Here is an 18,399-nt window from a genome sequence, read left to right as displayed (position 1 = left end):
AAGGCTGCAATGGCTCGGGGCCCCGTGCTCGCCACGCACGTATCCATAAAAGAGTTGTGGACCCCCTGGGGGGGGGGGGGGGAAGAGGTAGGGGGAAGAGGTGGTGGGAAGAGGTGGTGGGAAGAGGTGGTGGGAAGAGGTGGTGGGAAGAGGTGGTGGGAAGAGGTGGGGGGAAGAGGTGGGGGGAAGAGGTGGGGGAGAGTTGGGGAAGGGGTGGTAGAGGTGGGGAAGGGGTGGTAGAGGTGGGGAAGGGGTGGTAGAGGTGGGGAAGGGGTGGGAGAGGTGGGGAAGGGGTGGGAGAGGTGGGGAAGGGGTGGGAGAGGTGGGGAAGGGGTGGGGAAGGGGTGGGAGGGATAGGGAAAGGGTGGGGGAAGTAATGGAACACGGTGGAGATGGAAAGGGAAGGAAACTTGTGAGAGACGGACATGGTGAGTCTGTGGAAGAAAGGGGGAGGGGTGAGAGCAAGAGGGGAGGGAGTACAAGAGAGAGGAATATAATTTTTTTATTACAAATATTACCCTAATTCCTTTTCATATATGTAAGATCTTTGTCACATCTAGTGCATTTAACACAGGAAATGTTGGCGGTTTCTACTTACTTGTAAGCTTCAACCAATGTTTCTGTGTCCCTCCACATAGCTCCTATGAGGGTCATTTCATCATCAAAAGCAAGATAATGATGCACTAGATCTGAATACGCTTCGTTTTTTCCAGGTAACATGTTACGCAACTGTATAGCAAAAATGATAATGTCACTGAATCAATTTGCAAAATACTGCTGCTTCAGTCACAACACCATGGAATACATTAATTCCTCACCTGACCAATGTAAATAGGTAAATTGTCCTGGACAATAGGGTCTGTATACACTAGGCTCTGGTAGAGGTGCTTGTTTAGAACTTCCCAAGTCAAGCTGAATTTCTGCAAGTGTTCCTTTTCCAACTGTTGCAATATTGGACCCAATTGTTTGGCAGCATCACACAGTTTATCATACCCTTCCAACAGACCTGAAAAGTTTAAGGTTATGAAATGCATTTAAAAATTACAAACAGTATTTCAAGAGCTAAAGAAAGAACAATAAGTACCTGTAATGAATATTTCTGCTAACTCTGGGGTTTGCTGTTCCCTATGAAGCAGTTCCAATTGCCTTACTTTGGCTTCTATAACAAATTCCTGCACCTGTGCTTCCAGTCTTTGGAACAACTGATGAGCATCACGTGTACACAACCTAAAAGGAACCTGAAGGTAATAATCTTGCATTGGAACTCAGTTTCACAGAAAGTCAGCACTGTACATTACCATCTTCACTTTAACGAAACACTTTCTTTGTGAATAAATGTGAATTGAACACATTTTGAAACTACAGACAGGAAGTAGCAAGGACTCCTAAAATCTGAGATGGAAAGACGTTAGCATAACACTGTAATGATACATTTAGAAACCTGTCAGGAGCTTACCACGAATGTAGTTGGTTCATTGGTTAGTTAGTTTGCTACATCAATTATCATATTTGTGGCGTCTGTGATGCAAAATTTGTAAACTGTTTTCCAAATATCACATTTTCCACAAATATATGACGATATAGTCATTATTTAACTACCTTTTATGCAACTAATAAGTATTGGCAATTACTGGAAACTTAATTATGACATCAGCTCATTCCATAATTTCTTTCCGACTGCAAGCAGGAGAGGCAACATAGGACACCTAATCTTCACTGTTACCAATGTAGGCTTGATGGCTTCCATTACAAAATATATAAGTCTTAATTCCAAGGAGCGAAATACGGTGTTGTCAGAAGAGGCGTGACACTGCACTTTGGCCATGTGGCATGCTGCACAATATTTTGAAGGTAAGAAAGAACTATGTCTAACAACGCCTAGTACAGAACTCCTAAAGACTGGCTGGAATGCATTGGTGCTATTTTAACACACAGCATGTGGGCTGGCAGCCCATGGGCTTGATCTGGCCTGTTGATAGGTTTCAATCCAGCCCGTGGGAAAAGAAACTGGGAGAGACAGGGATGTGCTCACATCATATTTTACAGTAACAACCAGTGCCTATGCAATCAGCCATCTTAAGTATTTTTCGACAAATACGTAAAAAACGCTTGCTTATATTTCAAATATTTGACTGAACTGCCTGTAACCAAAAGTCACAATGTTACTTCTAACTGTTTGTTGACAGGAACTGCCTATTTCAATGACATATTGTCTTCTTCTATCCTTTCTTGATTAACATTAATAAATAATTATTGTCAATTGTGGTCATACTAAAACACAGCAACACGTAAATTCAATATACTTCCTAAAAAGCATAACTGAGGCATAATCTGTTGGCAAAGGGTGACAGGAAAGGGGTGCTACTCATATCAGTCACGGATGCTATAGTTTTCAGTTTATGTGCTAGGTGCGCCGATTTCACATCATGTGACATGACGAAGCAGCCCACAAACTTCAGAAAGCATGTGAGCAGGCCCACATGTTATCAAAGGTTGTCCATGCTTGCTCTAGACAGTTTGTACTTCCTCTCTGAACAAGCAGATTGCTGGAATGCATTAACAAAATAGTTGCTTCACTACTTTACCTCAATCCAAGCCATCAGAAGGCAGTTTAGTTTATTATTAGCTTCAGTAAACTAGCTACTCTTTTGTACTTTGAACTGAATGTGTGTCATACTTCTCAGCATAACGTCTACATCGTCATTGCAGCAACAATAAAACCAAAACTTATGAAAATAATTCTTTCAAAAGTAATAAATAATAAAATCAGAGAACTCCTATGCTAAGTATTACAAAATTAACTTACTTGTGAACTAAGGCTTTCATTTTAGCTTCAGTTTCTGATGATGTCTGTGTCACGTTTCCCTCCATAACCATGCGATACACCATTCGAATATGCTGACGCAACTCCAACCAATGGGATTGCAGGCGCCGCATGTCTTCCAACTGATCTGCTGCTTGTTCTCTGCAAAAGTAGTACATATTTACATAGATATAACAACGGGCTTTGTATAATTTTTTTGTCACAATCTTCCAACATTTTTTACGGTTTTGTTCTTTTTACGGCAAACTTACATAGGATGATATGAAGCAGGTTGCTTTAAAATATGGCAGTGAGGAAGACTTTATTACTACTTGTGGAAAAACAACATAGACTTTGAAATTGATAACTTTGAAAGGGTCAAAGATCTATCTACATAAATAAATAAAATGGGATTGCCAAAAATTTCCCCACCACATGTTCACTTTGAACCATGTCATCAAGATGGTGGATATCTCTACTTAAAGCTTACGCAGTATGGTGACCACGATGTCACACACTACACAACAAACATGTAAAAACTATTTAATTGCAGAAATAATAAGAAACTAATGAGACAAGAACAGGGATTATGGTTCTTGGGTAGGGACAAGCTGGGGTGAGAAGGGGGGAGGGGGAGAATAGCATCTGAATTTTCATTTGACCACCAAAATAACAACACACTTCACGATATCCACCATTATCAACAATTAAACATTAATTTCAACTACCAGCTCAAACCACAAAATCATACACAACTACTACAACACAAATTTTTATGCACACACACACACACACACACACACACACACACACACACTACAAAACCAAAATAACCCTTACAAACACCCATATCTCTCTAACACTACTCCCCAGCAGAACACCAACCCCTAATACCAATCCCCAACACAATACCCACATCAAAATATAAATAAATAATTTTTAACCTCTGCCGTATGGTTCACCATTAAATGTCGATAACCCCTGGTACCTAAATCTCTGTATGAAGTAAACGAATCAGAAATGATAGTGGAACCTAACCTTCTGCATTGTATTCCTCAATTAAAGTAACCAAAGCCCGTTTTGCACTCCTCCCCACCACCCTAAAAATCACATCAGAATTCTCACCCCAGAAACAAGTCCCTCCACACCCTCAGAATGATCACTGCTCCCATTATTAGCCTTCCAAAACACAGATTTGTCCATTTTTACAACTGTCCATGACCCCTGCACCCCCACCCCCACAGCCAAGTCAACCGAAACTCCAGGGAGGGGGAAGGGGATACACTAACACACAGATCATTGAAATCCATCTCATGAAAACAAAAACAAATAGAACAAATAGACAAACAAGCACACAAATACCAATAATAAGTTGACCAAACAATATCCCATATGGCCATCCTAGAATTCTTGGAAAAGGACCCCTCTTAATAGACCACCAAATATTGTCACAATGGCCCTGCCATATGTACTCATTTCTGTTTCAAGCAGCAGCAACTATGGTCAACTTCAGCAAGTCACTGCACTGCTGACACCTCACCTGCTCTCCCACCAGGCCATACAACTGAAGAAGTTTAATTGTCACAGCCATATCCTTGCTCACAACAGCAACTAACAAATGACTGGTATATCCAATCACAAGATCCATACCTAGCAACAAATGACAAGGAAGCAAAGTTGAATTTCAAATCACGAATGAACAAATTTCAAACGACAAACTAACAGCTCCAAAACCAAAAACAAATCAGTAGCCGATAACTAACAACATTTAAATAACACACAAAAGCAAACTCTGAAAACACTGAGTAATGCACTGCACTAAGTACAATGCCACACTAACATCACTCATAAACAATTTGGAAACACAAACATTCTTCACTAGTGTGCCATTGCTTATTCCAACATTCACTCTGCAAACACGAGTCATTCAAATATACCGCACCACAATGATGTCATACAAAACAACATAGTTATGTCAAGGATCATAGCTGACAACATCTGGTACTCCAACTTTCTGCTGAGCCAAAAAAATTATGCTGAGACTATCACACCAAAACAGTAAATAAGTCTATTTAAAAAAAGGAGGACAAATACTTTGCAAGGCAGCCTCTTAAACAGAGCTTTGTAAGATCAAAACATCATGGTAGATGGTCCTCTTTCACACACAAAAACTTATTTTATGTCATGCAAGAGCATTACTTAAAAGAGTACCTTTTATTATCTTCTCAGTATAATGTGTTTCCTAACAGTTATTATTCCAAGTATTCATAGTGTCAATAAATTCTTAATGGCATATTTTAGTATTATTATTAATTTATTATTACTTATTTCATTTGTCAGTCATCTAATGAACATGACAGCTTATAACAATTCTGACAGTTATTATTTTATCTTTTTTCTAAGTCAGATGTTTTTCATAAATGCACCATGTCCCATGTCTAGCAGAGCGTTAGTCTAACTATATGGCTGAAGTTTTTTTCCTTGTACTGGAAAGACCCAAATGTAACCAGAGTTGGTGGAAGATGTCTTGGTTTTGCACTTCTTAAAACTGTATAGCCATTCCACCTAGATTTGTTTGTTTTTCTTTCTTTCTTTCAATATTCCACTACAGGATTCTTGTTTTCAGTAATCAAGGGTGTAGAATAATCAGTTTCTCCATGTACCAATTCCGCAACTATTTGTTTGATTATAGTCAGAAATAGTCTGAAAATCTTTCAGTGTTGTAGGGTATGTTGTGCTGAGAAATAATTGTTAAGAAAAACACTTTGTATCATTTGAGCACAAATTCAAACAGCTAACCAGAGACGGTGTCACCATATGTTTTCTTTGTTGGTTACCTATAACTGAACAAGAGAGCAACACCAAAATTGCACTCAGAACAGTAGTAAGGATCGAACACAAGCTTAAGGCTGAACAGTCATGTATGCTATCATCTACATAATGAGAACAACTGAGATTAATTGTATATTGGGGAGGGAAGGCGAGTGTCACTTTAATTCATGCACGCAGACTGGTTGGCTAACTTTAATGTTAATTAACTCTGAAACAGTGCAACGTATTGAATTTTTCTCGTAACAATTACTTCTCAGCATGATCTATCCCACATTATCAGACTGTTTCGGACTGCCCTGTATGTATTATTTGTAAAAATGTGTTGAAGATATATTTTGTTCATTTGGAATCCTCCAATGCTCTTACGTGGTCAATGAAGCGAAGTCTACTTTTGTGAACTGTTCCTCTAATTTTCCTATTTTAGAATATATTAACTGTTTCTACTTTTTATATGATCCCATTTTGTGTAAGATCTTTCTCCCTGTTCTAATTCTGCTAGTTCACGTCTAACTCTCAGAGTGTAAGACACTCAGATGTGTATACAGACGTATTGGTAATATGACAAACTTTTAATGGTGACTTTCAGTATAAATGGGTCTTGATCGTGACAGGCGCTCTCTCTCTCTCTCTCTCTCTCTCTCTCTCTCTCTGCCTCCCCCACCCGCACATTTTTTTTAGTCTCTTTTGATGCTCACTCACTGTTACACAGCTCAAGTGAATCAGTTTCTTCCTCTTCTGCACTCTGAATTACTATACCCTACCACTTTCTTACCTGAACATTACATTATTATTTCATGTGTCCATATTTCTTTCATTATTTTACTATGAGCTTATTCCCTCACTTCACACCAAATTGCCCCAGTCTCTTCCTACTACTACTACTACTACTACTACTACTATTACGACCACGACCACCACCACTTCCTCCTCTTGTTTCTTCTACGTCAATCCCTGTTTCTTTAAACTTTTTTGTTTCCACAGTCCATTTTATGGTTTCTGTCTTTACTTTCCAGCTGGTATCACAGAATTCAACTACTTGTCTTGAGAATTTACATGGTTTCATTCTCCTGACATGGCTTTAACATCCTTTTTTCATCCCATTTCAATAACTTTCTCTTCCATTCCATTTTCTTGGACATTTCACCCATCTACAATTTTTTTTAGTAGCTTGATTTTGACACATTTTGTTTCAACATATTTTGGTGCTTGTTTATTGGAAGTAATGTACTGTCTTCTAAAATGAAATCCGCAAGTCTCCTTTTTATGCAATTTCTTTCAAGAGTTGGCCACTTTCTGAGGTGGCTTGATGTCACAAAACAAGGGTACAAGATCATCTACAAATGCAAGACAATTTAATTTTCTTCTACTTAATGTGATTGGGTGGATAAAATTAAAAATATATTTTTGCTTGCGCCACTCTGTTATTACTTGATCAGGTACACAGTTGAATAGTAATTGAAGTATGTGTCTTATGTTAGTTTCGAAGGTGAAAGATTCCAAAATTTCTAATTTAGATTTTGGGATTTTGTTTTTGCTTATCAGTTTTTTGTGGTCTCAGCACTATTCACTCCAACTTTGGAACAATGAGTCACGATAAACTGAAATGCAAGTGTTTGAAGTCGACAAATATGAATACTTAGCTTCGTTTTCTTGACAGATCCTTTGATGCTCCACATTTACTTTCAGCTATTTGTGTAGCCACAAGTTCAATCGTGTTTATGGGCCAGCATTTTAGTGGTTGTTTGAACTTTTTCCATTGTTTGTATTCCTCTTAGCATTTTCCAAAACATACTGATGCTGTCATGTGTATCCCTTCAATCCTGCCACTTCGTGCTATCCACCCACTGTTGGACTACTTCTGTTTCCTCTCTCTACGTCTTTCCATTTACTATCCTAGTTTTTCCTTCTCAGCGGAAGCTTAGATCTAGCTCAGTCTTATTTTTGTGTGTGTGTGTGTGTGTGTGTGTGTGTGTGTGTGTGTGTGTGTGTGTGTGTCTACGGATCAATTCCTCATCTATAATGACAGTAGTTACTTTACTTTTTCAGTTGTTTCCTCTGAGTCTTTCATGGTGGCATGCATGTGTGAATAAAAGTTTCGCAGCCATCAAACCATGTCACTTTGAATAAAACAAAACTGTTTATTTCCACGTGAAGCATCCTGAAAACTGAGACGATATTCCTTCCACTTTGATGTGACATGGAATATATCAAAAGTCTAAACACATACATCACCAGCACAAATGCTTACCTCCGATCTTTGCATGTTTTACAAGTGCATTGCTTCTCCTCCTTTTGAAATTCAGTTTTTTGAAGAGAATGTGATGGATTCTCAAGCACAGGACCATTCTGAAAACAAAACAATACAGCCAGTCAATTAAGATAAAAATACTTTTGGATTAAAGGAGACCCCCCTCCCCCCAACACATACACACACTTCTGCTTTTGGTGAGTGGTCTCCTTTAATTCAAAGGTATTACATTTCACCAGAGCTTTCCTAAAAACATGGTTAAATAAAAGAATTCTGAAAGCTTCCAGCATTAATCAAAGTTCAAAACCTTTTATTCTGATCACACTATCTGCTGAAAGTAAGGAACTAAAATAAAATAAGTACTTTCAGCTAAGTCCATATTCACAAAATATTTACTGGTATTTCGTGATCACACTAGACGATAGTCACTTGATCATGTTCTCATGATTACATGTCATTCTTGTACAAAATGGTAAAATAATTTCTTGGGATGGTCAAATATATAATCACAAACTTATTGTCTAGTCACAGACTTATTGTATTACACAATCTCCAAGAAAAACACTTACTGATAATTCCAGAATGAGATTTTCACTCTGCAGCAGAGTGTGCGCTGATATGAAACTTCCTGGCAGATTAAAACTGTGTGCTCGACCGAGACTCGAACTCGGGACCTTTGCCTTTCGTGGGCAAGTGCTCTACCATCTGCACTACCGAAGCACGACTCACGCCCGGTCGTCACAGCTTTACTGCCAGAAGTAAAGCTGTGACGACCGGGCGTGAGTCGTGCTTCGGCAGCTCAGATGGTAGAGCACTTGCCCACGAAAGGCAAAGGTCCCGAGTTCGAGTCTCGGTCGGGCACACAGTTTTAATCTGCCAGGAAGTTTCACTTACTGATAATCTTTGTCATACAGTATTTTCAGCTTAACAATTACAAGAGGTAGTCGAAGTATTAATCATCACCTTGAAAAAATGTAGACCATAATTAATATATTGTTTGTGATGTCTAAAACTTTCGTGATGGGCTAGTTGTAGAAATGGTTCTCATGCAAAGCTTTTGATGATGATATGAAACCCCACAATATTCCACTTGTAAAAACTGCAGAGCTACGACTGCAACTTTCTATTTATACCAGTCTAGGTGAGAAACATGTAGACTTGAAGGCACTAAATTCAGTGGCTAATAACAAAGCATTCCTGATCGGTAGAATGGAGGACAGCCATGGCACCTATCAGATGAAGCAGAGTCATCAGCACATGTGCAAGGACTGTCATTTCCTCCCTCGCAGTGTTGGCAGGCCACAATACCAGTCTCTGCTGGAAGCCAAAAGCCAGAATATGCATTAGTGCTGATGCAGTGCCCATCCACGCCACTGTTGTCAAAAGATTTCAGTCGCCACCAATGTGTTATCCCTGAGTGACTAGTAGTTTCCCTTTGCAGTTTCTGTAACATGAATACTGCCAGCACTCATTGCCATGCTGCGTTAAGTTGGAAACCTGTATCTTTTCGTAAGATTTGTTGAGCTATGAATATTAGACTACATTTTTCATTACAAAACTATTGGAGTGAGGAATTTAATCCTTTGGTAGTCCATGTTGCATACCCTGATGCTCAGCCACTGTTTGATGTCTGACTTACCACACCTACAGGGAATCCAACAAATTCCAAGCATTCTCACACCTAAAGAGCCCACAACAGAGCCTACAAGAGCTCAGAGTTTCATTGGTGGTTGAAAAATGCATAATTTGAATTTGTTCTTCTTCAGTGTTAATTTCATTTTTCGAAGATAGATCACCAGCATATGGAAAGATGGCCACTCCTCTCTGTTCTTCACTTTCTTCTAGTATCTTGACATTGTCCAACATGCATCTAATGTAAGCCACAGTGGATCTCCTGTTCATAACATCCATTTTGCAGGAATGTATTACAGAGGTGATGTAACTCATCAGCTAAGCTGTATGAATCTGATGAAGCTTATGCTCTGTGTACCAATATCCAAAGCATGTCACTTCGTAGTGAAGGATGGTGATGGCTAATGGCCTGAAAGTGCAAGTCTGGGAGTGCAGGTTTACAATACACAGAGCTTGACCTAAGACGCCACCCTCCTTTTTCCACACCAACATCTCCATTTTTATCAATCTCTACTGCAAACTTCTAGATTGGCCTAACAGCAACATAATTTCTGCAGCTTCTGAAAATGAAATTACTGAACATTGCTCAACTTTATCAATGGGCTTTGGCATTTTGGTACTCCTAGTGGTGTGCTACAGCACTGTGGTGCAGGAATCTGAACAGACATCAATCTGCAAACTAACAACGTCAATTTATTAGTAACACAACTTTACTTTTTTTAAGGTGATAATTAAATATTTATGATTACTCCTCATAAAGCTTTCTCGTCATCAATTTCTGTGTCACAGAGAAGTGGCACTGTGTCACCTGGAGACTATTACGAACAAAGCACAGTCTAGATTACATATTTTCTTGTAATGAACTGTTTTGGCTGAATTCTGCTATCTTCAGATCTAAATTACAAAGAGGAGGATAACTACTGCCATATTGAACAGCTGTGTGTCAATATGCACTTGCCAATGCTAATACAGCTATAACTTGTCCATATTTAACATCTGAAGACAACTTGCACGTTAAAGAATAGAAAACTCGTCATTTATGCCATTATTTAAAAAGTAACTGTGTGTGTGTGTGTGTGTGTGTGTGTGTGTGTGTGTGTGTGTGTGTGTGTATAGAATGATATATCAATGCGTAAAACATACTAAAAAAACCACCAAGTATCAAGATTTATTTTTCATATTTACTGAAGTTTTTCAGCAGATTACAAATTTTAAATTTATGATCGTTTAAGATTAGTTATTGAACAATGTTTTCCTCTTGAGCTTTCAAAATTTCTCACTCTCTCAACATATTTGACATATTTGTAGCAGAATTACAGCAAACTGTGAAACCTAATGAGTACACGCACAAAATGATGTCAACACAGTCACACACCAGCTCAGCCATTAGTGACAGCAGCTGTTAAGTTCACTAATGTTTCTTTAAAAATAATTGTATAAATCAATAACAGAAGGCAGCACCTGACAAGGGCGAGGTAGCAAGATCTCGGTAAATTTTTCTCATTGCATCAAGAAAATTGTGGCCTTCTCATACAAGGGTGTGGTCTTTTGGACACAGTGTCGTGGTCCGAGCTGTAATTGGGTACCGTCTTTTGAACACAGGTTTATGGCCCAAGTTATGCTCAGGCTTGGCCGGCAAAGTATTAATTTGGTCAAAAATGGTCATTAGAATAAAGTACTTGATGTAGACTGTGTTTGTTCATGAAAATTTCATTTCCTTACCTCAGATACTGCCCTTTGCTGCAAACACTACCGCATATGAGACAGTGACCATCCTCATTCAGACAAGATCTGAGGGATCTGGACACAAGAAAGACCTACCAAACAAGTGCATTTAATGATGTTCCATAACATGTGCAAAAGCGTCCTGCCCTACACTCTCAACAACCTCAACCTGTTGAGACATTTAGTGTTACAGCCTCAAATGCAATATGAAAACACAAATTTCTTTCCATAACAAATGTTACGATGCATTCACAGTTGATCTGACAATGGCAAATACAAAACACTCATTTAACTATTAATTCTTAACTGACATTGTTTGTGAATATATTGTGAAAGCTCTGAACTGAGATTGATCAAATTGTTGGGAAAGGAAACATAATCACTGCTTCTGCCAATTTAACACCCCTCCCCCCCCGCCCCCCCCCCCCACACACACACACACACTTTCTCAGCCCTTTAACTAACTAGTTTTAGATCAACATACACAACTGACAGCTTCAGACAGCAATTGTTTTGTTTCTGCTTACAGTCAACCTGAGCATGAAACAATATTGGGTGCAGTAACATAACTGTAGTAAATTTGAACACTTTTCAATCTCTCCCCTCTCATATGCAATTATTAACAATTTCAATTGCACATAAAATTCCAGCATCTGTTAGCTGCATATGTCATTTCGTTTTCCACTGGTGCTCCCTACAAGGGACAATTACAGTGTCTGGACTAGTGAAAGAATCTGTGTTTGTTCCCTCTTCACTGCTATAGGAGTAGATTGGCATGTCTAGATACAACAGAAAAAGGGGAGAGTGCAGTAAGAGAGAGAGAGAGAGAGAGAGAGAGAGTGTGAGTGAGTGAGTGAGTGAGTGAGTGTGTGTGTGTGTGTGTGTGTGTGTGTGTGTGTGTGTGTGTGTGAGTGAAGTGGGGGGGGGGGGGGTGGAGCAGCATAGTAACAGACTGAAATGGGATGGGTGTAGAATTATTGCTAGTGGAGACTGAGGATAGGATGACACATTGGGAGTACAGTTTGCATACAAGTTAATTCAGAGAAGCTGCTATCAGTGCAAGGTGGGGGGGGGGGGGGGGGCTGCAGATGTTTTGCGCTTGCGCTCACATAAAAGGCTGCGCTAAAATTACATTGTAAGTGGTATATAATGACTCCTTTCACAAGTGACTATTTATGATAGTATAGAGTATGCCCACAACGGAAGTGTAATAGAATGAGACGGGAGGGTGTGTAAACAGGTCTTCTTCCATCTCGGTCTTCAATAGGTGTGTGGCCTGTGTGGCATGTGGAGGGAAGTAGGTGCAGCGTAAGGACAGGGCAGGATATTTTGTGAATAGGATGGGTAATAGTATACCAATGAGAGCTTGGAAGGATTGTAGGTAGAATATTCTGCCTCTGTATGAATATAAGTATTTGAAGTCCTAACTATGGATGTGCTTACGTTGTTTGAATGTAGGAGAATGCTGGATAATAATGGTTGGTGTTGGTGGGGGTGGTTGCTTCTTTGCAGCTTATTCAAGGGGGTAGTCAGACGATTTACAGGTATGTGTGGATGTGAGGCACGACAGGTATGTTTGCCGAGTAAGTTTGGAAAGAAATGCCTGCCTGTGGAGGCCTTAATGAAATCTTCAGCATTCTGAGTCTCGCACTGCCCCACACTGCAGATGTGCAATCTGTGGGCAAACAGACTGTATGAGACAAGAGAATTTTTTGCGTGGGGGGGAAGGCACCTATTAAGGTATGGCAAGTGGGTTTGCTATTGGGAATGGATTTTATAGAATGATCAGGGAGGTGGAGATCAATGTCCGGGAAGGTGGTAAGTTGTGCCGAAGAGGACCAGTTGAAGCACATAGGGAAGAAGGGGGTTCAGGCTGCGGAGGAATGAGATTTCCTCTAAGTGGCCCACAAACGGGTCAGTATAAGAGGGTGCCGTCATACGCCCACAGCTGCCGTGCAGCAGAAGTAGGGCTCGTGCAAGATAACGCCTTCACGTACTGTGCCGTTTGCTTTGACCGTTACGAATGAAACACCCATTGCCCGCTTCAGAGCAGCTGGTGGCCAACTTGCTGCTCTGCGAGAATGGAGTGTGTGCATGCCACCTGCTCTGCAATTTCTCTCAATGATTAGAAGGAAATTATTTCGTAAAAACATTGATTCTCTCACATATCACAGCCTCAGTGGTCTGTTTCATGATAAACTGCATATCACTTCATTAATGGTGGTGATTATTGTGATACTTTTAAATGACTGCAAGAAATTTGAATACTTCACAAAAATAAAAAGCAGTCGTTACGAGTTTGCATTTGGTGCCCATTAGGTCCCCAACACTGTGTACGAAATGTAGCTAACGTACTGAATTTTTCTTTAAATTTATAGAGATGGGATCCATATCTGTCTCCAGTCTTGACAAAATAGATTGTATATAGTGCACTCACTTCCTTTCATGCATATAAATGACACAATGAAAGTAAAATATTCATAAAATCCCTCATATCTTAAATGGTTTGAGATATCGAAACGAGTTTTTGGCAAGGGCTCAGTAGTTTTATAAATCCCTTCTACATGTCTATATGCCTGTTGGTTACTCAGATACTCTTCCATTTGATGTGTAATGATTGGTATCTACATCTATATCCATACTGTGCAAACCACTGAAATGTTACGCCCTTCTGGTTTCACAGGTAGAGCAATTTTGAGGGACCAAATCCACTGCAGTTGACGGCTCACTAAAGAATTCGGCATATGTGGAGGTTATCACAGTCAAAATAGCCTAATAAAGAACTGTACTTTGAAGGTTTGTGCTTTGAAGGTCATGAGACTTGTGTGATCAATACTAATTCAGGCAAACTCTTAGGCAGTTCCCAGTAAGTGGTGCCATCCAACAACAAAGCTAAGAAATCAATGAGAATTACTCTCATCAATAAAAAATATAGTCAAGTACCTGTTAGCTGGTTTGATATTTCATAAACAAATTGCAATCTTTTTACAGTCTGCACGTGAGCTCACTGGTTACTAAGGAGTATATACAATATTTGTACTTAATGTTATCCTTATTTACCTGTGTTTTAAATCAAAATCCAGCCACGACTGTGTTCTCCAGAAGAATATTCAGTCATTTCAGTGCCACAATATGTACATGGGAAATATTTTTCAAACACACAACCTCCACAGCAACTTGTACCTCTAATCATTGGTGCTAGATTATACAGGAAAGTAAATTTAAAAAGAGAAGGATGTAAAAGTAAGAAATGGGATCCTAACAGGAATGACAAACTTAACTTAGTTGACATTATTGAATTGTCAGAATCCAGCACTACAACTAATTTCCATACTGAGTTCCGTCTCCCACTAAAAACAGCAGTAACAGTCAGGCAGGTGATCGCACTCATTGTACCAAAAAGGAGGCACACTGCCGAGTTGCAGATTGCAGTAGCATGAATGGTTCACCAGACCTGCCTCTCCTAACATAAAGAGTTATTTGTTTTTCCCCTAAATTTAGTGTAGGCCTTTGCCTAGTTTGAGTTCATTAATCTGTTCATTTCTTGATACATGATCTCAATTCTACTAAGCAAAGTTCAGATGCCATCTAGCAACTTGTCCAACACCTTAAATATGCTCTTACAAATTTCTTTGAATTGTGAGTTGACATTGCAAAGACATTAATCAGGATTTCTTCTGATGTCTAAAAGTGGCAAGTGGTTGCACACAATTCCCTATCATCAGGGCAAACAGGTTGTTGCTAGACATTGCTCATTAAGTGAGTGTAACGAAACTGCTCAAATGTGCCGGCCTATATTAACTATGTAATAACAAATCATGTAAGGTTATGTATATCATGTACAAGGGTGACACAGTCAACTAAGAAAAAGTGAAGACCCAGAGAAAACAGTGTCTTGACAGCAGTGCTGGTGGAGACTTCTATAAACAACAACTCAGATGCAGAATGGCTGTGCAGTATCAATGTCACAGGAAAGGTAACATCAATGCTGTATTAGAGATAAACATTTAGTTTGGTACTAACAACACTCCTAAAGTATCCTTCAAGGTCAAGGTTATGTTGAACAGTGACAGTTTCGATGAGGGTTGAAGAAAAACCATCAAATGTGAATACAAAATAAAGGTTATAGAAACACATTGCGCCACATTCACTCCATGTTTGATGGATTTACATTAAAAATAACTAAATTGCAAGGCAAATTCTGAAAAACTGTATTAGGTAAGAAACCCATTTCTGCCTAGTAATTTGGTGTATATTACATGCGTATATTGAGTGCCAAATAGGAAACAGGCAAGTGGGAGACAGAACTTTTCTTAATAGCTCAGCTTCCTCAACTAGATGGACAAAATATTCAGACTAAGCAGTTTCTTACCTTTTGCATCAACAGGGCTGCACTGAGTGTCAAGAAAGTTGGGAAAAGATCATGGAGAAGGGCTAGATGTAGGGAGGTCCCAACTGATAAGAATCAGCAAACTTAATGGCTCTGTGAAAATATAAGACCTTGGAATGAGTAAGATCTTTTTGATAGGACCTATTTAAGAAGTTTGGTGACAAAAAATGAAAATTATGTGTAGAAAATATGAAGGACAATCCCTTTGGGTAAATGAGTTTATGGAAAAATCAAAGATTTTTTCACAACAAAAAAGGTCAATACACCTAAGGAAGACCTTCGGCAAAGTGTTTTGTCTAGCACTCAATCATGGACTTTCACAGACGTAAGAGCAAAATATTAGGACAGATATGTAATGTGGTTGTGGAGAAAAATACTTTTATTGAACCAGACTGAGATGATGATAAATGAAAATAGGAGAGACAGGAAATCTAGCAGAAATGGAATGAAGAAAATAATGTGCCTGGAACATATATCATGAATAACTCCAAGAACAAAAAGTCATAAAAGGAAAGAATGCAGGGAAGACCAGGTGACAAAGCACAAGGCTGGGTATGCAGAAGAAAAAGGCCATATTGTGCTATTTGACAATTCATCATCAAATAAATAACCTGTGCATAATAAATGCAATTAAATATAAGGAAAGTTTTGTTTTGTAATGTTACAATTACATCACCTCACGTACCACAGAATACAAAATGACTGAAGTGCAATACTGGACACCCTGAAAACTTGGTTGCAGTTACGAACTGATCTGTAGCACTGGACAAAAAATGATAATTTAGTTGCAGGTTGGTGAAGCCAATGAATGTGGATGCCAAATAAAGATCGTGGTTAAGTTGCTGACCTGCAGAACAGTGTAATGTTCATGTCCAACACACTTATAATCATAAAAACTAAAACAGCAAGTAAATTCTGAAAGGTATGTTAGATTACAGATAATCAACAAGTACTTGATGCACATTACATGTGGTATAAATATCATACATAAAGTATAAAAAATGCACAGGCAACCCACTACATAATGCTGCCTAAAAAGTAGAATTCTAGCAAATTTCTGTAGTGATGTTCCAACTGGTACAGTACCTACAATACGGTTTAGAGAACATTCACAACAGCAGTTAGGCAGTGTAATGTGGAACCTAGCAATTATTGCTCTCCATAAAACTCATTCACACAGTTCCATCCTAAACTAGTGTGCAACATATTGAGGCAAAATACAAAAGGATGAGGTATAGGTTACAACTTGCAAGGGTAGCAAAAAATTATTGTTCAGAAGATGGTAATACTGATGCAAAATAGTTTTTCATTGAAGCAACCAACAAGAAGAAAACATATGAATAGGCTACTTAATATCTGGAACACCTAAACCTGAGAATATAAATATTTTTTCTTTAGTTCCTTCTTCAAATCACTTCAGCTACAAAAGAAAATTTTAATGTAAAATTCAGAGCTGTTATAATTGGACAAGACAACTACAATAACTAACATAATTATTTATTTACACATATCACAAAGTCAATTGCTATATCAATGCACAGTCTATATAAAAAAGGTGTACAATATATGTCAAATATTTATGTGCGCTTACAAACTGCAATAAAAGAAACACAATTCACTGTGAGATAGTAATAAGTATTTAATTCTTACGCCTACATAACACACAGATACACTGCTTCACAACTTCTACATTGCAGGCCTACTGCTTCACATTAGACAACACTGAAAAGCAGTGGCATCAAGATCCATCCGTAGTTGGAAAGTTACTTAAGCACTATCACCAACCATTTCCAGATTACTGAATACAGAAAATTACATCAGATTTATTATACTTAAAAGATACCATGCTAGTCCATGGTAATGATATCGCTATTATCTATATGATCTACCCACTAGTAAGTTACAGATACATGTCAAAATAGCGTAGCAAGTGCAGCTCACACACGAAATGCACATGTCAAGTATCAAGCTTTAAAATTATGTCAACGACGGCTCCAAATAAACATTTTTCAATAAAATCTTGCAACTTAGTTGGCGTTAAGTAAACCAGTACGCTCTGCATTGACAGCTACAAGCTTAACAATTATGTTTCATATCAGCAGCACAATAACTTACCTTTGGTTCGGGGATGCGTTTAGTCGCTTCAACATTATTTCTCTGTCCCGTAGAACTATCGTCCACACTTGGTGCTCCGTCCGCTTCCTCTCTGACATTTCCCGGCTGATCATTTTGCTTAAGTTCCTCCTTTCCACTTTGTCCACATTCTTTACCAAGAACGTCACCCATGTTTCCACTTTTAATGCTCTTTCTTTTTTTCGATTTCTTAGAGTCCGAGCAGCTCATTCTCTTACTCTTTGAACCAAATTTAAACAGTCTAAATCACACAAATCAATACGTTGAGCAAAACAATTTTGCGCTCATGTGAGACACAAAACCTAAACTTCACGCAAAACATTCGCTCAATATGGCGTTGTTCAAGTTACATACTTGTGTCGATAGATGGCGTTCCGATAAACGTAAAATAGTTTCGTAGCTTTCAATTAACAGCGGCAATAACATTAATATAACGTCACTTTCTATTCCAAGTGCAACATTACTTCCGGTCTTCTCGATTATCTCTAGCTGCCCAACGACGAAAACTATGACATGCCCCTTAAGTGTAATGAACCTACTGGTTTCTTCGCACACAAGTCATCTCACAACAATGCAACAAATCATTTTTGTCCATTTGCTTACCTATAACTTTTTTCACGCTGCAGAATAGGGAAA

General features: G+C 38.8%; 1 protein-coding gene across 3 annotated transcripts in view; it reads right to left on the bottom strand.

Annotated features, from left to right (window-relative positions):
* LOC126187359 (uncharacterized) overlaps positions 1 to 18,103 on the bottom strand; it is a 262,249-nt gene extending 244,146 nt beyond the window's left edge. For all 3 annotated transcript variants that reach the window (XM_049928392.1, XM_049928394.1, XM_049928395.1), the window contains exons 1-6: positions 17,746 to 18,103; positions 7,884 to 7,981; positions 2,807 to 2,965; positions 1,085 to 1,227; positions 819 to 1,006; positions 599 to 729 (exon numbers count right to left, since the gene is read on the bottom strand). In XM_049928392.1, the coding sequence (XP_049784349.1) occupies positions 599 to 729; positions 819 to 1,006; positions 1,085 to 1,227; positions 2,807 to 2,965; positions 7,884 to 7,981; positions 17,746 to 17,973 (947 nt within the window). In that variant the 5' untranslated portion in view covers positions 17,974 to 18,103. The remainder of the gene's footprint in view (positions 1 to 598; positions 730 to 818; positions 1,007 to 1,084; positions 1,228 to 2,806; positions 2,966 to 7,883; positions 7,982 to 17,745) is intronic.
* Positions 18,104 to 18,399: the final 296 nt, after the last annotated feature.

The sequence above is a fragment of the Schistocerca cancellata genome, chromosome 5, assembly GCF_023864275.1.
Source record: "Schistocerca cancellata isolate TAMUIC-IGC-003103 chromosome 5, iqSchCanc2.1, whole genome shotgun sequence".
Classification (NCBI taxonomy): domain Eukaryota; kingdom Metazoa; phylum Arthropoda; class Insecta; order Orthoptera; family Acrididae; genus Schistocerca; species Schistocerca cancellata.
Note: the sequence above shows the minus strand (reverse complement) of the source record. Positions and strands in the feature narration are given on the sequence as shown.